The sequence below is a fragment of the Dermacentor andersoni genome, chromosome 10 (genome assembly GCF_023375885.2).
Source record: "Dermacentor andersoni chromosome 10, qqDerAnde1_hic_scaffold, whole genome shotgun sequence".
NCBI classification, from domain to species: Eukaryota; Metazoa; Arthropoda; class Arachnida; order Ixodida; family Ixodidae; genus Dermacentor; species Dermacentor andersoni.
Genome location: NC_092823.1, coordinates 74,038,404 through 74,064,201, shown reverse-complemented (window position 1 = coordinate 74,064,201; position 25,798 = coordinate 74,038,404). Strand labels below are relative to the sequence as shown.

The 25,798-nt window shown below is 44.9% G+C and overlaps 3 protein-coding genes across 3 annotated transcripts in view; 1 reads left to right on the top strand and 2 right to left on the bottom strand.

Annotated features, from left to right (window-relative positions):
• Positions 1–25,798, top strand: part of LOC126544074 (ryanodine receptor-like) — a 318,567-nt gene that overhangs the window by 101,479 nt on the left and 191,290 nt on the right. The gene's annotated exons all lie outside the window — the stretch shown is intronic.
• On the bottom strand, positions 1,189–18,614 carry LOC129388027 (ryanodine receptor-like). Its single transcript, XM_055077997.2, has 10 exons — positions 18,538–18,614; positions 11,824–11,898; positions 10,116–10,191; positions 9,856–9,979; positions 9,019–9,238; positions 7,051–7,153; positions 6,109–6,212; positions 5,655–5,783; positions 4,312–4,470; positions 1,189–1,275 (listed from the first exon to the last, which is right to left on the bottom strand). The coding sequence occupies exons 2-10, from the start codon at positions 11,881–11,883 to the stop codon at positions 1,189–1,191; spliced, it is 1,062 nt and encodes a 353-aa protein (XP_054933972.1). The 5' UTR covers positions 11,884–11,898; positions 18,538–18,614.
• On the bottom strand, positions 19,898–24,346 carry LOC126544076 (ryanodine receptor-like). Its single transcript, XM_055078467.1, has 3 exons — positions 24,211–24,346; positions 21,614–21,776; positions 19,898–19,974 (listed from the first exon to the last, which is right to left on the bottom strand). Exons 1-3 carry the CDS (start codon positions 24,250–24,252, stop codon positions 19,952–19,954), a joined length of 228 nt encoding a protein of 75 aa, XP_054934442.1. The 5' UTR covers positions 24,253–24,346; the 3' UTR covers positions 19,898–19,951.

The following is a 25,798-nucleotide window of genomic DNA, read 5'->3' as shown; positions in this document are numbered from 1 at the left end:
TTTCGATGAATATTTCTCATTTCTCCATCACATACAATGTGTAGTTAAAGACTCCGAGCAGTATGTGCAGTCATGTACAAAATCAGATCAGTATGTGATGTTCGGTTAAGAAAACTCGCATATAAAGCTCTAGGGGAAACCATATTACGATATGGCATTACGATCTACGGAATTGCTTCGCCATATAGGCTAAACGTGTAAAATAGAATAATACAAAAAATAACGAATAATATTGCATACGGAACAAACAGCAATTCCATCGACCACAGTGATCTAATGGCAGAACATAGTATATTTGATGTTAAACAACTTTTTCTCTCCGTGATACTTACGAAGCAATATTTTGATGAATCCTTTAAAACAAAAAACGTCAAAACCCGTGATCTGTGCGACTGAAACATTCATTTGGGCTAAAGCATTCACGCACTACGGTAAAAGAACGCGACCATTTAATTTACCGTTCTACTTCAATAAAACACAAGTTCCCAAAGTATTGTCATTCAAGAAAATAAAAGATTTTGTGCGTCACACGGTTCTGACAAGTGACTGGGAATAGCAGAAGCAAAACATGTGGCAGGAATTTTCTGATTAACTTTCGCTAGTAATTGTATAAAACAGACTAGAGTATTGTGTTCTTTCTATGTGTATTTTGTTCTTTTTTTACTTTCCAATAGTGTTTGATGACTGCTACTTTTCCAACACATTGACAACTGTATATGATGAAATAGAGGGATTTGCTGTACATTTATTTTGCTGCTGTAATCCCGTAGCAATATGTATTTGCTTAAACTATGGCTCGTGCAGGAACAAGTACAAGAAATTAGACGAGCGATGAAGGAACAGGGTGAGGGCATGGAAGGGAGGAGGGTTCGAAAATGTGTCCTTGGGTTGTTCTTTGTTGAAGGCAAATACACAGTGGTCCGCATAAAAGCATCGGTGCTTTCGCGGACTACAGGTTACTCTTTGTGGCGCATACAAGAAATTTATATTTTGCTATTGTACATTTTATTTTTCTCACTTCCTCTTGTTCCTCTGCTCTTAGAGCACAAGACTGTGCGGTTTGGGCCAGAGCACTGCCCAGTCCCGCTCAAAAGCATCATCGCTTTGCGGGGCTGAGCATTATTTGACTGTATGTTTTATATTCTAATAAAGAAGAAAGAAAAAAAACAGCCCGCTGCGTTCGTCCTTTTATTGAAATATGGATCCACTCTTGTCCCTGCCAAGCACATTGCTAAGGGCCTCGGGGTCGTACGTCTCAGAGTACTTCTGATGCACCTGTTGGGAAAGAGATCAATGCTCATTATAAAGTGGCTTTGTGATATCTTGGAGGCTTGCACGAGGCTATGTGGATTTCACCAAAGCCTGTGATTCATCCTTGGCATCTCTAGTGCATTGACACGGAGGAAAAGTAGTTCGTCCGCAACACACAAAGCAGTTAACTGCCACTTTTTCAACATCCCAGTTACAAGCATACAGAATGCCTTAAAATGTTGTAGTACTATCTGTCGGCATTATCGAGAGTAAGAAGGAATAATGTCTATTAATATAGGCAAACATTTTATAAACACTTACGGGAAAGTAACTTCTTGAAGAGAAATTGGCTTTATCTTGAAATGTCAGAGTTATTTTGGGTGTGAAATATATTTTTTTTTTGCGCTTGTACTTAGCCAAAAATACAAGATATATGAATTTATGTGGTACTGACGTCACTCCATGCGTTGAGAGTGGCTCACCGCTTACAAAATAGGGTGCCTTTTGAAAGACAATCATTCTTACCTTTTCATGACGAACTTGTCCCAGAAGTTCACAGGAAAAAATTTGTAATAAACGGTGTGTGAGCTCATGATGATTTTCTGCCTTTACAGATGGCACAAGCTATAAATAACTTTGAACAGCATAAAACACATGCATACCGTATGCTGCTGTAGGAGGGACAATAACACAGAAAACAGATGAGTGAACTCGTTTTATGTATACGCGTGTCTGGAGACAATACAGCAATGGATGGGAAGGCATGCGGTAGAACTTGACTATCATAAACGGCCTCCAGCAATTAACAGTCACAATTACATTCCTGTCTCTCGAAATTAGTAGCAGCTGTACCACATTGTCAAGGCTCAGTCGTGCTGACCTTAGGTATAATTTTCATGTTTTGTCAGGGCTACATTTTGCGAAAATTTCTGCCCCATTTCCACTTATGCTATAGAGGCAAATGATTAATCTAATAATTGAAACATTTGGATAATTTTGAAGTATCAGGTTTTTACTACGCCAATCTATTGTCTGGGGCATGAAATAATGCATTTTTAAGTAGCTTTTTTTGGCTCTTTGGCTATTTTTGTCCCTGGTGCCCTGAACAACAGCGTACCACTGGTGTTCAGTGGTAGATGGACAGACTTAGAAAGGAAAACGTTCGCTTGCACTCTCTTGCTCCCTCCTATCTCTCTCTATAGCTGGCTCTGTCACATTTTCGTTCGCTAGCTCGTGTATTCATTCGTGCTATTTGCTTACATTGGCAATCATCATCAAAGGTCGCTGCACAATCTTTTTCTTCTGACCACGCCTGAATGCCTGTGCATACCTACCAATCTCTGAACATTAAACTTCGCAAAAGTCCTGCAGATAAGACAAGATGGGCTGGGCGGGGGGGGGGGGGGGGGGGGTATCGCATACATATTTAAAAGCCTCCCCTGAGCACACACATTTCTGTGGAATAACATTGCACTTTAATAAGCATAATTTATTTTTAGACACAACATGCAAGCATCGGCAGCCTTGGAATAGCATAGACTGACGAACAAAACATTGTTCAAGTTCTTACTGCAACCATCACAATGCTGCACTTCAGCGTTAACTCGAGCCTTGCAAGGGCCTGATCAGGAACATTACAAAGACCGAGAGCCCGGCAGACGTTATCGCTAATCTAGTGACGCAGCGCAACCCCAGTGTGCTGCACGCCAAGCGCATGGGCAACACAGACAACATAATCGTTTTGTTCGACGGATTCCACGTACCGCGATACCTATAATACGGACCTATGCTCGTCGGATGCTCCCTCTACAGGAAGCAAATTGACGTATGCTACGAGTGCGGGAGGATGGGACACCGCGCCGACATGTGCTCCAACCCCAACGACAAGATTTTCCGTGGATGCGGACGCAACAATCCGCCGCCTGACCATCGATGCAAGCCGCTTTTCGACTGTGCGTCAAGGCACACTTCACGGGAGACCGCAGGTGCAAGGCGCGATACAAGACCCCGTACATAGTCAAGCGCTGCCAAATAGAACGAAAAAGACAAGAGGAAGAAGTGGCTGCAGAGTACGGCAGCTGTTACATCAGCAGCAGCGACTGTAATGGCAACAGATGCTACTGCCTGAATTACCCAGAGATAGACCATCATTTAGTCACCGACAGCCGAAGAGGACGCTCGGCTAGCCGCGGTGGAAAGGGCGGCGTGGGAAAATCCCGATCCCGATCCCGCTCTCGCAACCGGCCACAGCGACGGAAAAGCACGTCGAAGGTGCGCGGTGGTGCCGGTCCGGGCATCGCAGCTGTCGGCCACATCAATCAACAAAGTCAGCAGCAGCAGCCGTGGCAGCAGCAACAAAGTCACAGGCGCACTGGGCAACAGGTGAGCTGGGCGGCGGTCGCCGCTTCTCCCGGCGGCGGAGGCGGCGGTGGGAACGAGCTCGAGCGAGCGATATAGCGAGTACTGCGACAACGCCTTGAACCGTTAGAATCGATTATTGCCGAGCTTAAACGTGAAAATGCGCTCCTTAGAGAGGAAAATTTCAAATTGAAAGGCCAGGCTCCACAACCGTAGCAACCACAGCAACGTCACACGACGATGCCGCCGTCCTCGATGCCTCGATCACCGACTGCATCTCGGCCTGAGCCGGCCGGGTTGGACACGGATGACGAGGGTAGCTCGGTGGAGACGGTAAATGAACGAGATAATCGTCCAGTTACCGCGAAAAGGATCGCACTAGATCCCGCAAGACCCGACATGAAACAGCGATGCGGCCGTTACGAGAAATTACAGAAACGAGTAGACAGCATCGAGAAGAGCCTCGAGGAACGTGTTGCAAAACAGACGGCACATATGAACGAAATGTTTAATAACGCGGTAGCTAAGCTCTCTGAGCAAATAACACAAATGCTTGCCGCGCACCTGGCGCGCATAGACGACATAGAAGCGAGGCTGCCGCCAACTCCGGGTAGACCAATAAGAACCATGAGCAAGCCGTACTCTAGATACCAACAGCACAGTCAGCCGCAGCAAAACCGGTCAACCGCGATGGCCACTCACGCTGAGGAACTTCTCCTTGGCGTGCTGGACCAGCTCCTGCTCCCAGCCGGCGAACGGGTTGAGCCCTACGGGCAGGAGGCGCCTGAGGCAGGCCACCACCAGGCTGGCTGCCAGCTCCTTGTCCTTGTCCCGCTTGCCATTGCGCTTCTTTCTCTTCTCCTGCATGCGCACGCGGGCATTGCAGAGAAACAAAGTCTGCCTTCTTACTAGATCACGGCATCAACAACATGTCCTACAGCCCATCATCTCACAATAGGCTTAAACCTGGCGTTCTGGATTCATGTTACCGGTGCCGCATTAAATGGGGCCAAGGAGAAGACAAGCCCGCAGCAAATTCCAATGTCACAAAGATTATGCAGACATTACAGTGCAGACATTGCATACATTTTGCAGGCATGGCATCTGGGATTTCTGCGTCTGCTCTTGGTGTAGAGCTTAATTTTACCCTGGTAACACGAATCAGGAACAGAGTAACCATAGCGAATATATAAGAGCATTACCTAATCTGGTAAAAGTGTATTGCTTAAAAGATTAAAAAGTAATAGACAAGATATATAGGAAAAGACGTTTTATAAACGAGCATAGTGGCACCCCTAGTGCGTCTTTTCTGTGAGTTTCTTTTCAAACTGAAGCCGCAGGTAGATGGAAACAATGGCTGTGGGACCTGGCGATTATGCCCCCATGCAGAATCTACCAACAGAAAATACAGAAACATTAGTGGTGGCCATTTCTGCCTCTTTAGGCTGCCCTTCTGTCTTTCTTAATGCAAAAAATGAGCGGCAGAAAGAGATACGGCAGCACTGGTGTTTTTCGCTTCCAGTCTTGTGTACCCTAAAGAAAATTAATTATGGGGCTTGACGTGCCAAAACCACTTTCTGATTATGAGGCACACCGTAGTGGGGGACTCCGGAAATTTAGACCACCTGGGCTTAACGTTCACCTAAATCTAAGTACACGGGTGTTTTCGCATTTCGCCCCCATAGAAATGCGGCCGCCGTGGCCGGGATTCAATCCCGCGACCTCGTGCTCAGCATCCCAACACCATAGCCACTCTTCTGTACTTTGACTTTCTCTGTCTTTGCACAGAAGGAGCAGACAGGACTTCTAAAAGTGGTGCTGTTTATCACTGTCATCTTTTCCTGCACTCTGCACTGTTCTTTCCAGAAAGCAACAAACCAAATGGCCCTAATGTATATATGTATATGTTAGTTATAATAAGGTTGGTATTTCGAGTATTTCTAAGCTCTTCTCAGAACTCAGATCTCTTCGTAACAGTCTAGGGAGACAAAGTGAACAAGGCATCTTAAAAGTCATGCACAAGTCTTGCACGAAATGCCGCCCACCTTCTTGTGGCCCTGGCCAGCGTCTACAGTCTTAACGCTGGCTCGTCCACGCCCTTTGGAGGGCATGATGAGCGCCATGTTGTCGATGTCGTGCTGGGAGATGAAGGTGGCTTCCTCTTGCCGAAAGTACTGCACGTATAGAAAGAAAATTTCTGCATGTGCATTGCATAATCGCTAAACATTTAGGCGCCAATCTACAGAATGTAACCACTCCACATGATGTCTAATTTTACAAGTTAGTTGGTTCAGTGCTGCTGTACTTCCGTTCTTGCATACATATGGTACATTCCCATCACCACTATATCATGTAAAAAAGGCAGGTAATTGAAACCTTTTGACATCCTGTTCCCTTCAGTACCAAATTCCAAGTCATCAACGCATCCACGACGAAGAGACAACAATATAATAAGGATGAATTTGACTGCTTTTTAACAAAAGTATTAGTGACAGTCACCTGAGACTTGTTCCAAGTGTTGAACAGATCCGCCACGCAAGTGTATACTTGTTTAGCTTCTTTAACATTGTTCTTGAGCCAGTGGTTCCTGCCAAAAAATAGGTCTGAAAAAAGACGACAGTCTGAGAATGTACAAAAAATACAGTGGCCTTTTGAACAATATTGCTAGTGATAAAATGCTTTACAACAGTAAATTGACAAGAGTTGACAGCAATTGACAACAGTTGACAAGACCAGTTTTCAAATTATCTGGCATTAATTATACTGAATAATTATTCAACTGCTTATGAACAAATAAACACGGACATTGTAATCAATGGTTTTCACTTCATTTGATCAGTTTACACTCTGACATTACGCGCTGTCTCCAACGTGAAAAGAAAGGCTTGTGTCGGAGACACAAGACTCTCGACACTTTCTTACTTGAGCATCTACCACAGAGCGCGTCCACTAATCGATAATGCCAAAACAGAAGTTTAAGAAATTACAGCAAGCATGTAGATAAAAGAGACAAACACACGATAATGCAAAGTTGTATTTGCCCACAAGTGGTTAATACTCTCACATTTATTATATGCTCTCACTTCTTGTAGCCCTGCCAAAGCTGTATGAACAACAGTAAAATATTTACCCTTCTCCATTTAGAAGTACGTCAAATTGAGCTAGTTGTTACGGATCAATCTCCTTAACAAAGCATGAGCAAAACCATTATCCAGGGCCGCTATCTTGTACACGTTCGAAAAGCCGACGTTCGGTTTGACCTCTTGCAATTGCCCAGGTCGCGCCGGTGTCGCGGCATAGGTCAATCCAGGGCAATTGCATGAGGTGAAACCGAACGTCGGCCTTTCGAACACGAACAAGAGAGCAGCCCAAAGCAGCATTATGATCACCAAGGAGCTCCGCCCACATTCAAGACCCACCATGCCGTCAACGTCAACCCACCTTGCGACCATCTCCTTCTGCCAACTGTGGAAGTGGCGGTCGGTGACATCAGGATGAATGACCAGTGAGCCAGAAACACCTTCTCCATCAATGGCAACACCACCTGGATGAATAAGAAACAAAGTATGACAGAATTTCTCAGTAAAATCTGATAAACACACAAACACGCATGCGCGAGAGACCGCATGCATGCTGTGATGTGCTCTTTATCCCTCGTCTTGTGTTACTAGGCTATCGTCAAAATCTGGGCAGCTTGCCACTCCTGCCAAATGGAAGTGTAACATGCAGATTGTTTACTGATAACACCACGACACCAACTGCTGGGTTGGAATTTATGAGCCACAGTGCTGACTTCCATTATGACTACCTTGGCGTATCCTCTGGACAGCAGTTCAGTAAGAGCCAAGCAAGCAGAATTGAACCCCCTCCCCGATTCTCCTTTGCTGTATTGTGCATCTTTCTGTGAAGTTGAAACTTTCAAACCAGACAGTGTAGTAGAGATACGAAGGTTCGCTTTCCATTTCTCCTAAAAAAGCATTGATAGAACATGAGCAAGCAGCTTCAACGTCTGTGCATCCAAAAAGACATTCTGCAATCAGCAACACATTGTGGCAATTCAGTCCACAAATTCGTGCAGAGGTCAGGTGACACTTCCAGTTTAGCTGACCTTTCTATGCTATGTTGTGCGCATAACAGGGCATCCACATTCAAAAGGACACACCCATGGGCACACCCACTTTAAATGGAATGCACAGAAGTACCCCAGCAGGTATAGTGCTACCAATGGGTCATGTGCTTATTTAGTGCAATGATGTGGGGTCCCTAACAACCACAGACGACATACGTAACTTCCTTAGAAATGTTTAAGAGAAAATTAAAACATTTTTGTCCATGACTATTCCCGTCTGCCTGTGAACATTTTTTTGCGTCACCTCATTAAATTGATGTACTTTGATACGGTTACATATGCATTTGCGCTGTTTTATTCTAGGCGTTTCTCTCATTGTACTTGCAAAGGAGGTATCACGTAAGGTGGTTAAACCCTTGGACCGGCTCCTATATATGCACAATACGGTAGACTATCGTTAACTCGACCTTCATGGTACCTACAAAATTGATTTGATTATCTGATGGGTCAAGTTAAACAAGATGCAGAAAAAGTGCCAGAAAACATTGCCGATTCATCTGGCAGCATTTGCCCGATACTAAGACGCACCCGAATCAAGCATGTACTCACTTTATATGTGCGAAAAGCAGTAAACAAACATTGAAATTACATTAAAGCTCCTAAACAAAGTAGAAATCATTTAATTTTTAGCAAAGAAAAGAAACCTGGCAAGGGTGTTGCATGATTTCGTAAAGTCAGCCTTGCCACTTGACTACTTAAGAGTAGCTTTGCCGCTATGCAAACCTGTTATGCAGAAAAGCATAGGAGCAACGCAAAGGTGGTTTTGGTTGCACCGATTGCACTGATCACACAATTTCCTGCCCAATATTGTTAGGGAGAAAAAGGCTCACATTATAATCAGATAACTCCCATTTCCATACATAGTTAGCTATGGTTCTCGCTTGAATTCTCCTAGCGTAGGCAGAAAATAGGCACTTTAAACAATAGACAATATGTATTCAATACGGTCACTGTCCCCTAAGCTCTGCTGAAACAGATGCTGCCACTAACTGCATCACTATTTGGGACACCATAGGGCCCAATCATGTGCATGCTGAGTTTTGAAGTTCGAATTATCCACTGAGGCTAAATTTAGGATCGAAATAACAAAAGTTTGGGCCCAATAAATTCATGGGCACCGGCCGGGCCCTTCGGTTGGGATCAAGTTAACTGGTTGAAATAACAAAAGTCAAGTGTATTTCTGTTATGGGTGATTGGATACACAGACAGTGAAAACGCGGAGTAAATGGCTTCGAGTAAGAAGAATAGAGAACGGCGTAAGGCTCCCTTCTTCTACCCACCATGCTGAAGAACTTCACGTCCCGGCTGGAGGTCTTGAAGCTTGTCCCGTGGCTGAAGGGCACGCTGAGCCTCAGAACCTTGAGGTTTATCGCGGCCATGTCCAGGTACTGCAGCAGCTTCTCCAGCAGGGAGCTGGCAAAGCGGCGTTCCTGGCCTTGCCTGGGGGCTTGCAGCTCCTCGCTCGGGGCACCTCCCCGTTCACGGCGACGCAGGGCCTTGCTGCAAAAGACAAAGAAGCAATTCCCATAAATGTGCGACTAAATTTCACCAAGCTCGACACGGAGAGAAAGCTTATAAAACACGTCAAAACTCGGCATCAGTTGCAAGGTTGCTTTAACCACCAGCGAATATAGTGCAGGTCCCTGAAAGCTATGGAAGAAGCTTGAATAGATAGTTTTAGCTTGTCAATAAACATATATTTTTGTGGAAGACCTGGTAAGCAGATGTGTGCATGGCAGTAGCAATGCTGGTAGCGGTGTCTTGTGACACTTTGTTCAGCTACGACATGTTGGATGCACTTCTGTTTTACTCAAGTGTTTTTCTAAAAGGAAAACAGTGAAGGACGCCATATTAGCAGACACATTGCCGCCCGCACTTTACGCCAGCAGTTAAGTACAATATCATATGCCACTGTAAGAAAGCTGTCTTTTGTGTGGTTGTTCTCCGCACCACAAGATGGCACCACCAAATAGGCTGTTCGTACAATTCCCTGTAATAGCCCGGTATTCCCTAAACTGTAATACCCCCCACCCACCCATTTAAAGACAGCCTAAAACTTTTCCATGGCTGTAGGAAGTTCAATGGTGCCCTGTGTTTGCACATCTTCCGTGACTTGCCTTGAAACACGGTAGCCCTCATACTGAAGAAACTTGAGGAACTCTTGCGCACGGTCTCGGTTTTCGTGCTTCTCCCGGTCAGTGAGCAGGTCATATGGCACCAGCTGTGCATGTATGCCACCACCTGCGCACACGGCAATAACAAAACATGAGTTCACAGCTTACATTTTTCAGAACAGATATCTCAATAAGAACCTTTAAATATCTATAAAAAAACTTCAAGAAACGTGATGCGAGAGAACTGTAGATTCAATACACACCGATAGCGTCCAGGTCCTCCTTCATTTTCTTTGCCCAGATGTCGTGCGTGTTCTCGGCCAGCCGCTCAGACATTGTCTGAAAAGATTTCGAAGTATGGCAATTGAAACCTATCTTAAGTTATTGAATATTATATTATATTGCACGTCAAGAGGACCCTTTAATATCTGCAATAAAAAAAATGCACGTCTTTCCAATCCTGATTGCTGTAATACCCTCCTTTTGCCATCACAATCGTGCTCATTCATTCCTCGTGTTTTGCACAGAGCACTACAACGTTTGTATGGTCATTCACAATTAAGGGACATCTTTTCTGTGGTAAACCGTTTTTTCTGTGGACTAAGGTTTTCTGTCGTAAACTCACGAATGTTCTGCTCTCACATGCAAACAAAATGGCCAATAATGGTTGCCACATTCAATGATCATGACAGGCACTATGGTGCAAGAAATGTAACAAGCAATTTGAAGAGTTGTGCAGGAAAGGTCAACAAGACAAATAGAGAGCGAGAAATGTATGCTTCAGAAATCTCCACAGTTAGAAATGTTTTACAAAAGGGATAAGCTCTAATTCGCTTAAAAGTAGCAAGCTTTTGTAGCATCGTGTATCATTTATACATAGTTGCCAACATGGGAACATTAAAATTCGAACACAATTCTACAGAGACAGCACTGCGGGAAGAGAAGGGATGGGAATATCATGCATTTCTTGGGTAAATATGCACTTCATTATTGTTGCCATAATGAAGACTTTGGATGCAGCTCTAGATACAGCAGGCGCAAGGAGCAGCAAAGCTGAAACAGCAGAGACTGACAAGTGACACATCGTTTTTCAGTGACTTCTAGGGTTGACGATATTGCCTGGTTCAGGAAATTTCCGCATTAACCTGATCGACTCAGATATCCCTCTGGCATCTTTTCACCATAAGAAGACCAACACGGTAGCGTTCACAGGCCGACGAGAGACATACAATGCAAAAACTAATTTTTCGTTTCTTGCCGACTGTGCTCTCAGACCAACTGACCGTGCTTCCAGCAGCATGCAAACTCACACAGCGATGCTTTCGACCCGGCTGTGCGAATCCGCACCAGCTGCTGCTCCTGTCACTCATTGCAAGTACCATATTTCTGCACGTATAAGCTGCATAAAAATTTTTCATATTGAACAATACAGTTGAAGTAAGAGTTATACGTGAATATTGTGTCGAGGTTTGGCTTCACAGCTGTAAAAATTTTTCCCGTGGCCTCACGGCAGCACACTTCCAGAACTAGTCACACTGTGAAGCCACACTTCCAAAACTAGTCACTCGTGCTAGCTCAGTGCAAATGTAAATTATTTGTTCAATGAGTTTTTTCTAATTCTGACTCTGTTATATTCAAACAATTTTTCAGGTTGCTTTGAGTTCTATTTATTGAGATTGAGCTTACTTCCTAACACTCACTTGCCTTCATAGCCCCTTCCACTCACTTTTACCGGCACTCAGTCGCGCTCATATTCAAGTCGACTCCCACATCACCAAGCTTACTGGCATTTCAGGGGCCCATCTTGTTCACATGTCACCAGAGCCTTAACGTTTTATGGGTTCATAATGACCTCAACTTGTCAAAAGTGATAAAAAGTGACAGAAAAGTGACAGTGACTATAACGGCTATTGCAATAAAAACAAGAAAACACATAGAAGGGGCCTGTGAATAAGGGCGCCTTCTGCTTACCAACATATCTTTGTACAGTGTCTGTGTTGACATATCCACAGGTGTTTGCATGTAGTCCATTGGTGACTGGGCTTGCTGCGTGAGCAAAAGAGAGAAATAAAAAGAGGTGAAAATGAATAAGTGCACGCACCACGCTTACCATTACGACATTATCAACAAAATTTACTTTTTAAATGAAAGGGTCCTGTATGATTATCGCAAATCTGGAACAAATGTTGGGTGGCATATCGGGAGACCAACCTAACTATGATCCTCATACAGCAGAGGGGTGTGCTAAAAAACTGTTGGCCTAGAAAGGACTTAAGTCTTGTCCTCGAGCTTTGTGGTGTTCAGTCTAAAGTGGTCATTCTGTTATGCAGCCATGCTAATGGCTACAATGTCGTCTACAAAGATATTTATCGGCCGAAATCATGAATGATGCTGACTGCTGTAGAAAGCTCGGCGTATTTATTTTACGCGAATTGCCACAGGGCAATCAGACTAAATCCATTAACATAACTTTGGTAAGCTTGGCACCTCAACTGACAAACCTATGTTAAATACAAAAACGCCCCGGGCAACTTGCTGACTTCATGCCGCTAGCAACTACCAATTTTAGTATGAGTGCCTCAAACTAAAACGTAATTGTTATTAGCTTTCATACTGTACGGAATCTCATCTATAGAGTAACCGCTCTCTTTCTTCATTGACATCTCTTCATCCTTAGCTTTGAGCAGTCGTAACTAGAAAATGCAGCTTGTTTTCTAAATTGATTAACTGACTAAGCATCTATTACCGTATATTACTGCATATAATATTATCGCAAGCTGCTAATATTGCAGAAATTATGTACCACGTAACCAAAAAAGAAAAGTGTTGAGCAGCTAACCCAAATTAGTTTCAAAGGAAATCACGCTTAGAGCTGCAATGGGAGCGTTGCTGCAAAGTCGCTTAGCTGCAGCTTCCAACCGAATGCCAGGAGAGCCTTGAGCAGCTCTCGAATGGGGTCCCGGTAGCGTTCCTTTTCCTGTTCTTAGATACGGGACGTTTTTCTGAGCCCCCTTCGAGTTCCCCAAGGCCACATCGAATCGCAGCACAGCTAATTGAGAAGCGCAGAAACACGGAAAGCACATTCCAGAGGAGCGCACGTGCAAACAAGTTGAAGGCCCCCACTTCGTACGCCGCCGTTACCTATTCACTGCTTCACTCTTCCAGAAAGCGAAGGGATAGCCCGGCACTGTTGGAAGTAAGCTGGGTCCCGAACCAAGACGGCGGTATTGCGCCGGGACGGCCTGACGGCGGTATTGTGCCGGGACGGCCTGACGGCGGTATTGTGCCGTGACGGCCTGACGGCGGTAATGCGCCGTTGACAGCCGGACGGCTGTGATGTACCAGGACGGCCTGGCAGCGTCGCACCGGCCGCCTTCGAAGAGGGCATTTACAAACCAGCGAGGCCATACCGCCGGGAGTAGGGCGCCCTCGGACACTTGGGGCCCAAGCGTCGCCCCCCCCCCCCTTCCGCCTTTGTGACGGTGCGTCAGTCAGTCGTAAGTCAGCACGGCAAGACCGCAGGGAGCCGCCGGGTGGGACACCACAGCTCGGGCGCCTACCATTGGCCGAAAATGGCGTCATCTGAGCGGACTCTCCCATTGGCCGAACATGACGCGTCTTCCAGTCATCGAAGGGCTTAAAAGACGCAGACCGGGAGCAGCAAGAGCATTCGAGAGATTCCCAGAGCATTCCCTGATTGACCTCTCTCGAACTTCTTGCCGCGGGCCGCAGCGTCCGAATTGCTGCCGGCCCGTAATGACTGTACGACTGTTCATTGACGTCTCACTGTAAATAATGTCAAATAAAGCTTCCTAAGTTTTTTCATCCCGAAGACCCCTCGACCCCTACAGCTGGTTGGCAGCGGTGGGATCGCCTCCGAATGCAACAGCTGGTGGCAGCGCTACGGATCAACCTTCGTCGAGAGAGATACTAAGGAACCGGGAAGAGCGAAGAAGAGAGAGCCTTCGTCGAAAGAGGTCCGAAGAAACTGGGAGTAGCGAAGAAGAGAGAGCCTTCGACCCAGGGAGTTCTGAGGAACCGGGAACAGCGGACAAATGAACCGGATGGCAGGGTGCTGCAACCGTAAGGGAGCACGTGGTTTTTTTCCTTTTGATTCGCCAGACTCAAATGTTGTGTGTTCATTTTGATAGTTCTGGGAATTGGGAATTTGATGCTTTGTGTATTTGCACAAATTAAATAATGAAAACAGCTCTAACCAACAGTCGGGGCAGCTGCCATGAATCTCAGAAGGTTGACGAGGTTAGACTTGTTGTTGGTGTGCGATGACTTGGGAGTTGAGGCGGACGAACAGATGAAAACGCCAGCTATCATAAAAGCGATTCAAGATAGTGGCAATGATGACAAAAGTATTGAGCTTGCTTGGGAGGTGATACAGGAACCACGGGAGCGTGAGCGTCGTGAACGTGAGCGTGAGCGTCGTGAACGTAAGAGTGAGCATAAGCGTGAAGAACGCGAGAATAAATGGAAGCGCGAGCTTCAAGAACTTACTCTTAGGTGTGAGAGTCACGAACGTGAGAATGAACGCGAACGTATCAGGAACGTAAGCGTGAGCGTGAGCAAAAGTATGAGAGAGAGAAGGCAGCACTGATGAAAGAGATACAGTACTGTGATCAGTTAATGGCACAGCGACAACAGCTGTCTGAGAATTCTGTAGGTAGTACAGAGCAAAAGAATGAGGCAGCATCGAGCGGCTTTTCGCCAAAAGCCGACGAGAAGAGTAGTGCCTGTGAGATTGGCTGCAGATTCATAAGTGAAGGGAAAAGGCTAGCTGCTAACGATGCCTTAGTGGCAACAGAGGCTGTTAAAGGCCGCAAGGAGAGCGACGAGGTGCTGTGCCAACAGATTACTGTAGAGACAGCTAGGCCAGCTGCAAACAAATTGGCACAGTTACCGCGCGTGTGCGTCGCTTGTAATGTTAGCGAGGTTGCTAGCGAAGAAAAGGGTACTGCTGACCCGACAGACGCGAGCACCCATGTAGAGCCAGATCTGCGTGCAGAAGTGAAGTGCGAGCTGAGCGATGCAGTTGAGGGTAATTCTCAGGATTGCGAGCTGCGTAGCTCAAGAGAATAGAACTGCATTATTCAGGGATCGGTGCAGCTCTCCGCCAGTCTAGATAGCCAAGATAGGGATGATTCAGTTATTAATCATTCGGACTGTGCGCGTGAGACAGCGATCGATGCCCACGGGCTGCGTGCCGATACAGAGCATGAGCTGGGCAATGCAGTAGAGGGCAGTTCGCAAGAGTGCGAGTTGCATAACTCGAGTATAGCCTGCTGCATTATGCCAGAGTCGGTGGGGCTGTCCGCCAGTCGAGGCAAAGTGAGAGTAGACTTAAATGTAAATCACTCAGACTGTGCGGGTAAGAGACCGATCTGGGCCGACGAAATGTGTACCGGCCAGCACGAGGAATGAGAAGGCGACATGAAAGCGAGTGCAAAGAGAAAGCGCCGTAAAAAGAAGCGGGATAAAGACCGAAAGACGGTAACTAATGTAGCGCCGCCAAAGATGGCGAGAAACCCAAAGGGCAGGGCGCGAGGAAAAAGGTGCGGTCGTCACGGACGATGTTGACGCATCCAAAACGTTCGAGCCACAGCTCAAAGGGGGACCGCGAAGCATGTTCTCCACGGACGCGGACAAAGGGCACGGGGCAGTTAAACTCCTCGTCGTTCCGGTGTTCTTTTCAAAGCTCAGCGTGCAGTACGAAGAAGCGCAAGGTGGCAGGACGAGTCCAGGTGGGGAGTAGCGAAGCGGTCAATCGAGTTTGTGAGGAACGCGAGGCGCCAGGATGCAAATTGGCAGAAGACCGTAATGTCTTGAGGGAGCTGATAGTGAGTCAGCCGTTTTGTTGTTCCTCGGCAGCCAGAGTAGCTTTCAAACCGCGACCACCTCGGGTACGGCTCAAAGTATGAGTCAGACATAAGCGTTTGGAAACGGAGGCCAAGAGCGCTTCTGTAGAAGTGAAGTGTTTTGTTTTTTATTTTGAGCATCGGAAGGTTTTCGCGAATTGAGACTAGGATTTCTTTCAATGTGTAAGGTTTGAGCTTTGTTTGTGTTTTCGTTTGAGAAGCTCCGAGATTTGAAAGATGAGGTTTGTGTAAACATGTAGTCTCGCCAGTGTTAGTCAATGAGTAAATAGGCTTTCTTTTTTTGTGTGTGAGTAACCTGAGGGTCAAGGTTATCGGTGAGGGGCCTATCATAACGCGCGTGTGTTTTAGTTAAGCTTCTTTTTTATGTGTTTTTTTCTAAGGTTAAGCGCGTGGGTTTTCAGTGAGTGCATGATTTGCACCGAGAAGCGTTCTTAGTTCCATTCGCGCGTGTCCTGTGTGGACGTAAGGAAGCAGATTTATGACTGGGTTGCTCGTGTGTTGAGGGCAGCCGTATTCTGACTTCTTTGATAAGTATGCGTGAAACGAGTTATTAAAGGACGCATTATTTTAAGGGTTCTGCGGAGTGTGTAAGTCCCGCAAGTTTAATTGTTCGTTTAAGTCACATGTCCGGTAGGACTTTCAGGGAAGAAACGTGTGTAAGCGTAAATGAAAAGTTTGCCTACAACGCAAGTACGCGTTCTGTTTAGTGACCACAAGGCTAGTGCGCTTGTGATTACGTACTTGTGAGGTTGACCAGATTGTTCAGTGGCACCAATACGTGCGATAAGTACGCCACTGCGATAGATTGGAAACATGCTGTTCGTGTAGTTAGGCCACTTAAGTTATGTTCGGCTGTTTTCATTTGTGGTTTGCAACGTCAACGCCCCTTTGTTTTGCTATAACAATAGTACTCTGGTCTTTTCGGCATTCGGGGAGAAATGGATAGCGGTTTGGAAGGGTGGTTGGAACTGCTTTGATAAAATTGGGGAAATAAAAGATCAGGTTTGATTTTGAAGTAATAGCCTGGCGAGTCAGGGGTGAAGAGCCTGCGTTTACGCGTGGTGCAGTGCTGTGTTGTTTTGTTTGTTTAACGTATGTTCTCCAGGGCCCAGGATCCCGAAGTTCGTCAAACGAGGCTCGACCCCAGTACCCTGCAGGTTCTTTCAGCGTTCCTCATGGCCAGCGAATCGAGTTCACAGGCAATTCAGAACTTTCTGGGCGAGGACAATCTGTTAGATACGGGACCTTTTTCTGAGCCCTATTCGAGTTCCCCAAGACCACATCGAATCGAAGCACAGCTAATTGAGAAGCGCAGAAACAAGGAAAGCACATTCCAGAGGAGCGCACGTGCAAACAAGTTGAAGGCCCCCACTTCGTACGCCGCCGTTACCTATTCACTGCTTGACTCTTCCAGAAAGCGAAGGGATAGCCCGGCACTGTTGGAAGTAAACTGGGTCCCGAACCAAGACGGCGGTATTGTGCCGGGACGGCCTGACAGCGGTATTGTGCCGTGACGGCCTGACGGGGGTAATGCGCCGTTGACAGCCGGACGGCTGTGATGTACCGGAACGGCCTGGCAACGTCGCACCGGCCACCTTTGAAGAGGGCATTTGCAAGCCAGCGAGGCCATACCGCCGGGAGTAGGGGGCCCTCGGACACTTGGGGCGCAAGCGTCGCACCCCCCCCCCCCCCCGTCCGCCTTTGTGACGGTGCGTAAGTCGTCATCGTAAGTCAGCAAGCCAAGACCGCAGGGAGCCGCCGGGTGGGACACCACCGCTCGGGCGCGTACCGTTGGCCGAAAATGACGGCATCTGAGCGGACTCTCCCATTGACCGAACATGACGCGTCTTCCAGTCATCGAAGGGCTTAAAAGACGTAGACCGGGAGCAGCAAGAGCATTCGAGAGATTCCCAGAGCATTCCCTTATTGACCTCTCTCGAACTTCTTGCCGCGGGCCGCAGCGTCCGAGTTGCTGCCGGCCCGGAATTACTGTACGACTGTTCATTGACTTCTCACAGTAAATAATGTAAAATAAAACTTCACAAGTTTTTTCATCCCGAAGTGCACCTCGACCCCTACACTGTGTAGGCCATAAAAACAAAGATGATTTCAGCCAAACACACATGCGTCAGCAGCATTGAATCAACAACTATTACTTATTAAATTAGAAATTAACAACATGACATTATATTCGTAAATATTAGAAATATTTAATTAAGGCTTTTCCACTTATTTCTTAATAGTGATTTTTTTTTCGTGGCAGGTTCGAATTATTTGAAGTCGTCCCTGCATTCCTGTATGTGAGCGATTTCAGTAAAGACATTTGTTCATTTTGTGGCAGCTTTAAAATTGTAGCATATTGCAGTTCGTACTATTTTTACTATTTTTCTATGTTTGACATATGGACATCGTACTGCTCCAACGGTGCTGCACCTTTGCTTTCTGTACCTTGGTTTGCTTTAAGGTGTTGATGTGTACTTTGATTGTGAATTTTGTAATCCCTCCTGCTTCAGCTGCCATAAAGGTTAGTGACAGTCTTAAATAAATAAATAGATAAATTAATAAAGAAACTTAAAGTAAGACTTATGTCGTATTCTTGGTATTTTAGACTGTACTGTACTGGCCGATCTGATTGTAATGCCAAGTTTTTAATCTGCAAGCTAAATTGTAAGTTTACTACCTATGGCAGCACGAATAGTTTAACACAGAACTAAGTCAGCTGTATATTTCCCAGACCAAACATCAACAAATGTTCTAAAGGACAAAGAAAGCACGAAGCACAGTAAGTGTTTCTTACATAGTCGGTCAGCAGATTGCATGGCTTGAACTTTGGATGGGTCTTAGCTTCATCATTCCAGCGTTCTCCATACTGCCACCCTCGCTAAAGCTGGAAACAAGATGATCAGGTCAACAACAAATAATTACAAATTGTGCCTTTCGTTTTTCACTAAAAACACATATGGATGTTCAAGTGTGCATGCAATCAGCCATGAATTCACTGAAGTATCAGTACATCAGAGTAAAGAAACCAAAAAGTAAAAAAGGCATGCGCATTTTGCACTAGTTGTGCAAGGCTGGAGTCAACAGCGAATCACCTATCTTTACATGGCTTGCCTAAGTTGTTTGTAGGCTTTGCGAGGGTATGCTAGGTTTTGCTAAGTTGGTGGGCTTGGCTAAATCATTTCTAGGTTTTGTGAGGTTATGGTAGGCTTGGCTAAGTTGTTTCTAAGTTTTGTGAGGTTATGCTAGGTTTTGCTAAGTTGTCGCGGCAGGCTTCACGCTGGAAGTTCTCGAGCAGTCGCAGGCCGGGACTGCTTTCTTGGCGGCGTCGAGCATTCAGGTGCCGACTCTCGCGTTCGCTGGACTAAAACTCGAGATCCTCGACTCAGCGTTGCCTCTTCTCAGCAGCAGCTTCGGCATTGTGTTCCGGATCAGCTCGGCGGCAACCCATCACTTCTCGCTTGGCAGTATGGTGCTCTTCCTGGTAAGTCGCTTCTTCTTCGGGCATACGGACTTCAGTCTTCCGATGGTAAGAGCACATATACATGGAGTAGAGGAGGCGAGAGGTTTGCTGCCACGCTGGCTGTTCCAAGCTTTTACTCGCCTGTGAACTCATGACTTCGCCCTATGTGCGTGGGGTGCTAGGAGGTTACGTGGCTCGGTGCTCTCACAGGTGGTTGCTAGGCAACACGAGGCGGCGCATAGCTGAGCTGAGTTTTCTGGTAACACTCCGCGGCGGAACTAAAAACTTGAACAGCTCTGCTGTTAAAAGTGTTCTACGATACCACTGTGCAACGCACCTTCCAGTTAGGAACTGAAAGATAAGCTCAAGGACAGGAAGGCACTGCCTTCAGCGTGTGATAGGTAACTAATTACTGAGGCCTCATTGAAGTTTAGGATTAAAAAAAGATAAGGTTAGGAATAAACATAATGCAGGAATGGTGCAAAACGGGTGTCGACATAAAGCAGAATGGAAGCATCTGTAAAAGCCTTGCTGCCCACCTGGCGTAGTAAATACAAAATTTGAGAAGGGCAGTAAAAATTATATAACATAAGAAAGGATTATATGGAAATTTGGTCCTGTGATTGATAAGATACCTAGAAATTGAAACTGATATTTAATATAGTCACGAACCAAAAGAATGCATAAATCACCTTTCGCATTGCCCAGGCATCATGGAAGTGCTCTGTGAAGCGCTGCACGATGCTGTTCAGGTCCTGGTTGAGCTGAACTCTGAAGAAAAAGCAGGAACAGGAACCCAGAAAAAATCAGATGAACAATTTGGGATGCAAACACTGTCATTTTTACTATTCTGTGACCCAGGGTCTATAATACTACGAGTGTGTCTTTAATTATGAACTTATACTACCTGATATAAGTATAAATTATCTCTAACTTTTAAATATATTCACTTCTGGCTGAATGCATAAAGGATGAAAGCGGTACTTAAAGCCTACAAGACGAAACAACTCGGTAAGGGTGATTAATGTGTCTTGTAATTCAACTCAGCTGGAATTATTCAATGGAGAAATTGGTCTCAAGGACCGAGCTTCGGGAGGCGGTGCTGTGCAGAGGCATTGGTTTGATAACACACTGATTAATAAATAATTTTTGCACATTAATCAGTGATTTATCTTCCTTGTGCTGGTTGAATGACTTCAGTCATGTCAACAGTTTCGTTTCTAAGTCGAGCTTATTTAAACAACTCCAGTCACACTCTGGCCATGCCTGTGTTTCAAGTAAACAACAGCCTAACAAATGCCGCCTCTTGGAAAGAATTCATTATTCCCTTTCAATTCAGCGTTCTGCTTCTTACTCCAATATATATCCGCATGATTCAAATTTGAGTTGCAACATTACTATATCTGCACTCAATGCGTTTGAATTTATTGTAACGTGTTTCAAGTTCCAGTGTGGTTTACGAGAGCTACTGTACAGTCCTGTCTATATCAAGCTTAAGTCAGTGGCTTGAAAAACTTGTGCCCCTGTCACAGGCATGCTTTTAAAAATAACTGAAAACGAAGACCCCTGAAACTCACAAGCTCAACTGGCTCGGTTCCATGAGACTACGCAAAGAAGCCTATAAGGTTATCAGCTTTTTATTATAATTTCTTTCATTCAAAGTACTACCACTAAAGACCATCAACATGATGGTATTAGAAAAGGCAGTCATATAATGCCAGAATGGAGCAATTCAGCTTGCATAGAAACAAGAAAAAAAGACAAGTGAAATTTTAATGCCAAAGTAACGGCAAAGTGAAGAAAAAATAATAATGCATCACAATCATTAACACAGAATAAATATAAAACAAAACAGTGCAAGCAATACAAATGACGGTTTACAAAAGCCCTGCCAAAAGAAATGAATGTATACTGTAGTTTGTGAAATTTAGATATCTCTGATTTGATGGCAAAGTTTGATGGAAGGCCATTTCAGTAATTATTCGTGCATGGTGTAAATTACATTGTATAAAAGGATGTCCAGCATATTGGATGTGTTATCTTGTTTGGGTGGTGCTGAAAGACCGCTGCTGATTGAACGAAGATGTTATGAAGCAATGCATTATGATAAAGCTTGTGAAAGAGCGATAAACATGAAATTTTGCAATGTGGTGATGAATCTTTGATGCCTGCATTTGTTTTTGAAGCCGTAATGCGTGTGCTGCACGAATCATCTGAAAGAATATGGGAAAAGGAAACTATTGGTTTGTGGTTTCTGTGGTCTTCAAAAGCGCAACTGTGACAGAGGAGTCACCTGTGACAGAAGTGCACCTGTGACAGAAGTAGACCTGTGACAGACGATTCACTTGTGAGAGATGTGCATATCTGACACTAACGTGCCCTCCTGATCAGCCACACATAGAATACACACCGCCCGCAGAGTTCACTGGTTCAGGCACATAGGGACCGGATGCTGTGTTCTGCTTGGACCAGTCCTCCTCGTGGTCCTCGGTCAGAGAGTAGTCCGGCGGCAGTGAACAAGCTATGGCTGTCAGACATGGCAGTGCCTTGCGGAACAGCTCTGGGTCATACTCCTGCGGGAATGGTGATAGAGGGGCAACCATAACGAGTCGTTCCTCGTTCATACTGATCATGTTCGACAAGAGATTTTTTTTGAAGCTGCAGAGGTAGAACAACCGCGTATCTGCCTCAAGTTCGCCCAAGCACTATTTCAAATGGGTCCAGAGGCTCCATCTCAAAACCTTTGTAGAAAGGAAATGCATTTCACCCAGGTAGCTCTTCTAGGTAGCTGTGATTTTTTGACATCTCAGTTTTTAATTTCCAAATCAGGACAGGATACGCAAACAGGAGAAAGCTGAATTATGATGTGCTATAATTGGAGTTGTGCCCTCTGCAATACTAACTTCTCTCTAAAGGATGGCATATATGCAAGACAGTTTGCCTTGAAAGAATGTACACTCAAAGGATGTACAGTCACAAAACATACGAACATGATGCACTCTTTTGCTGTAGGAGCCCTTTTCAGTTTTCCGCATCCAGACCACAAGTACTAGGCTTGTGTGAATATTCAATATTTTCGAAAATTATACAATTTGATATTCGCTTTGGCTTGAATTTCAGTATTTGAAGTTTTCAAATCATTCGAAACGAACTAGTATACATATCTTCCCGCGTGCAAGTCACACCCACAATTACGACACATTAAAAAGAAAGCATAGATCTGCATAAATTACCCACAGAAATAAGTACATATAACACCTAAGTCTTCGCAACGACAGTCTCCATTTACAGATGCACGAATCGTCCACAATGTATATTTGGTCAGCGGTTCAGTTCCCCATCTCTGTGGCGACACTGATGGCGTTGAATTTTGTCCTTAATGTAGTTCCACGACAACACGAGCGACGCTTCCGTGAAACCGCAACTCGAGGCTAAATTCCCATTCCCATGGAGCCTTCCAGAGAGCTGGACCGCTTCTGCGAATAGATTCGCATTGACGCAGCATGAAACCGTAACTACGGTGGCCAACACCCAGAGAAACAGTGCGGGCTAAGCCCAACAGCCAAGGCAGGTGCGGTGGCGGGCAGTAAACCGTGACGGGAATTTTTCTGCTCATTAGTGATCGAACTGCAGATCATGCGCACAGGCTATTCTGAGGACCGCAAAAGCAGCGGGAATGCCTCTCAAATTTATCTGTGCACTTTGAAATGCACGAAGCTCGCGTGTAGGTAGAAAGCTAATAGCTGAATTCGCGCAGCGCAGCATAAACAGCTGGCAACATGCAGTCGAGATTCCATTTCACAGCATCGCGAAGACGCGTGACATGCAAACGTGAAATGCCCCACGGCCTTGGACACCACAATATGTTATGTATATCGAAGAACAACAGTGAACAAGAGCCTGTAAACGAATGTTCTGTCCTGCTGTAGTGGTATAAATTTTTAACTTGCATTTCCGAATGAAAATATCCTAATATGGCACACTGGAAGAAAATAGACAGAGGAGACGAACCTGTTCCATTTTTTTTTTCAAGCAAATAACCAACACTTTTTTATAGATTTATGACTATCTGTCTTTTGTATCAAGGTGTTGCGGAAGTCCCACAACTATTTTAACTATTTGCCTAAATTTACTTGAAACTAATTACTAGTATCTTCAGACTCCACTTTGAACAAAAAATTGATATTTGCACAAGCGTAGACAAATCTCAACCTGATGATGCCGATTGCACAAAATTAATTCTCATTTCACACACCTTGGTATTCTTCCCCACCAGTGCGAACCGCTGCTCAGCTGTCAGAAGACTGCACTAGACGGTTGCTGCAGTTAGTAATCCAATCCTCTTCCTTTTCCTTTATTTATCTATCTCTTCATATAAATAACCAGCAATTACCCCTATTACTCCCCATAAATGTACTTGAAAGTGCAATTCCAATGTTTTTCATTAGGTAAGACATTCAGGCAGTAAGAGCTCAAATAGACAATTATAATGTGTAAATCCTCCACCTCCATGTCTAGATCTAATGGAGTCAACAATGGGCGAAACTAGAAATGTACAGATGCATAACATTTACATGTCTTAGACTCAGACCCATGGCAGTTTAAATTGAAAGCGTCTTGCTCAGCTTTCCGCCAGTAGCTGAATGATTTGTCAAGCTTACCCTCTATACTTGTGAGCCCTACTCAGCATGCATGTCCAGGAGCATCAAAGTGATAAGTGCTTACACATAATAGATGACACCTAGACATAACCACGTAAAACCACGCCATATACAAGAGACAGCAAGCTGTGTGTACCTTTTGCCCCTCAAGGGCTCCCTTTTGGAAAGTTAGCAATGTAGAGCATTGCTATTGACCTAAAGAAAACGAACTCACTCCTCTCAAGATAGCCGAAAATAGATGGCCTATGTCTATCTTTTTTCAACGACCCAGCCTATTATTACCAACAAAACAAAGGCCTCTCCGAGACACTAGTCAAAAAGAGGGAAAAGGGTTGCAGCAGCTGACCATCTTGGACAGAGAATCAAAAATATTGGTGAAGAGCAGCATGGTGAGTCGGCCCTCTTCTCCCGATGCTGGCCCGTAAGCTCCCTGGCCACCGCTGTAGCTGTAGTAGCTCTTCTATCGCTCGTACTGGAAACTCAGCAGCTGGAAATTCAAAAATACACATGTTCATTAGACGCGCAGCATATTGAGCTACATGGTAAGCTATGTCATCACAAGGACTTATAGCAAAAGTAGCGGAGAGCGCAACAACATCACTCGTATCTCTCTGTTGTGTACAGCGTGAAACAGATGAGATAGCATCTACAACTCTGAGAACATGCGCCTTGCTTTTAAGAATGTGTGCATACAAGCAAAAACGTAAATCTTCACCTAATATCTGCATGTGCAAAACTACTCAGCCTTTCAGCCCACACATAATGCCACCTTCTTGCAGACACAGTAAATTGCTATATGTTTCGTGTAATTGTTTTAATGAATCGCTTCTACTTAGAGCCAGTGAATATACTATAGGCCAGCTACGAGCATTATCTGCCAACAAGCGCAGCCACTTAACATTCAAGCAGCTGCTAGCAATACGGTTACAGGAGCTATGTGGCTACTATGAAGCCAGAATGCTTCAGAACAGATCAGTGAAAATTCGAAGTACAAAACTGTAAAAAGTAAGGAAATGTATGTAAACCAGACATACGCACTCTTATACATTCCATCTTCAGTTTTCATTGCCTTCATCACACTTTTCTTAAAAATGCGGCATAAACGTGGGATAGCTATTAAAAGCCAATTCCAGAAATTCGTTTAAAAAATTGTAAACTAAATCTCTGAGAATGCTGTTAACAATATTGCAGGTTAAAATATCTGTTAAAAGTTCATTTCAGAAATTAATGAAAATAAAAACTAAACTGCACCTAATATGCCACCCTAAATCTCGGGTAAAAGCAGCATGTCCATGTTGATTTTATTAGCCATACTAGTTTGCATACAGTCGATGTCCATTCATTCAATTCTGACTGGGTCGACGAAACTAGGTAATTATCTGACTGGTCGAACTAAACAAAGCACAGAAAAAATGATGGAACGCGCTGTTGATTGACTTGGTTGTATCTGCCTTTGAATTTAGCTTTGCCGCAGTACACTACTGTTATGTGGCAAGCATATGAAGCGGGGAAAGGTGCCACTGAATTATGGGACACAGCACGAGTTCATTAACTTACACGTGTAGGTACGCCACCTCTGGTCATAGTATGACCACCGAGACGCCTAATATGTTTACTGCCAAACTTGCAGAGTTTTAGATGGACACCCACTCTTTTGTGGTTTTAAACATCATCTCGCCTTTTGGAGATTTTTCTTCTTACCACCTTCTTTAACACTAGATTTCCCAAAACACAGATTGTTTTTCTACAATTCTCGGTGCACGGCGCGTGTGTGCGCCTATTATTAAGGGACGCATACTACGCCCCATTACCGGCCTCATATATGAGACGCATGGTGGGCAAAACGGGCATTCAAGTCGCCACAGAAACGTTGGAAACATCTCTGAATAGCTGCTAGTATGCTTATTACGCATTTAGGTGCTCATACTGTGGCC

Excerpts from the sequence above, each read along its gene's own strand:
- LOC129388027 (XM_055077997.2), bottom strand. The coding sequence starts at position 11,883 with ATGGACTACATGCAAACACCTGTGGATATGTCAACACAGACACTGTAC. Across the intron at positions 6,213-7,050 it reads CAGAAGGAGATGGTCGCAAG|ACCTATTTTTTGGCAGGAAC; the intron begins GTGGGTTGACGT and ends GTCTTTTTTCAG. Across the intron at positions 5,784-6,108 it reads ACACTTGGAACAAGTCTCAG|TACTTTCGGCAAGAGGAAGC; the intron begins GTGACTGTCACT and ends CTATACGTGCAG.
- LOC126544076 (XM_055078467.1), bottom strand. The coding sequence starts at position 24,252 with ATGCTGCTCTTCACCAATATTTTTGATTCTCTGTCCAAGATG. Across the intron at positions 21,777-24,210 it reads TTGATTCTCTGTCCAAGATG|GAGTATGACCCAGAGCTGTT; the intron begins GTCAGCTGCTGC and ends CCATTCCCGCAG. Across the intron at positions 19,975-21,613 it reads ACCAGTGAACTCTGCGGGCG|AGTTCAGCTCAACCAGGACC; the intron begins GTGTGTATTCTA and ends CTTTTTCTTCAG.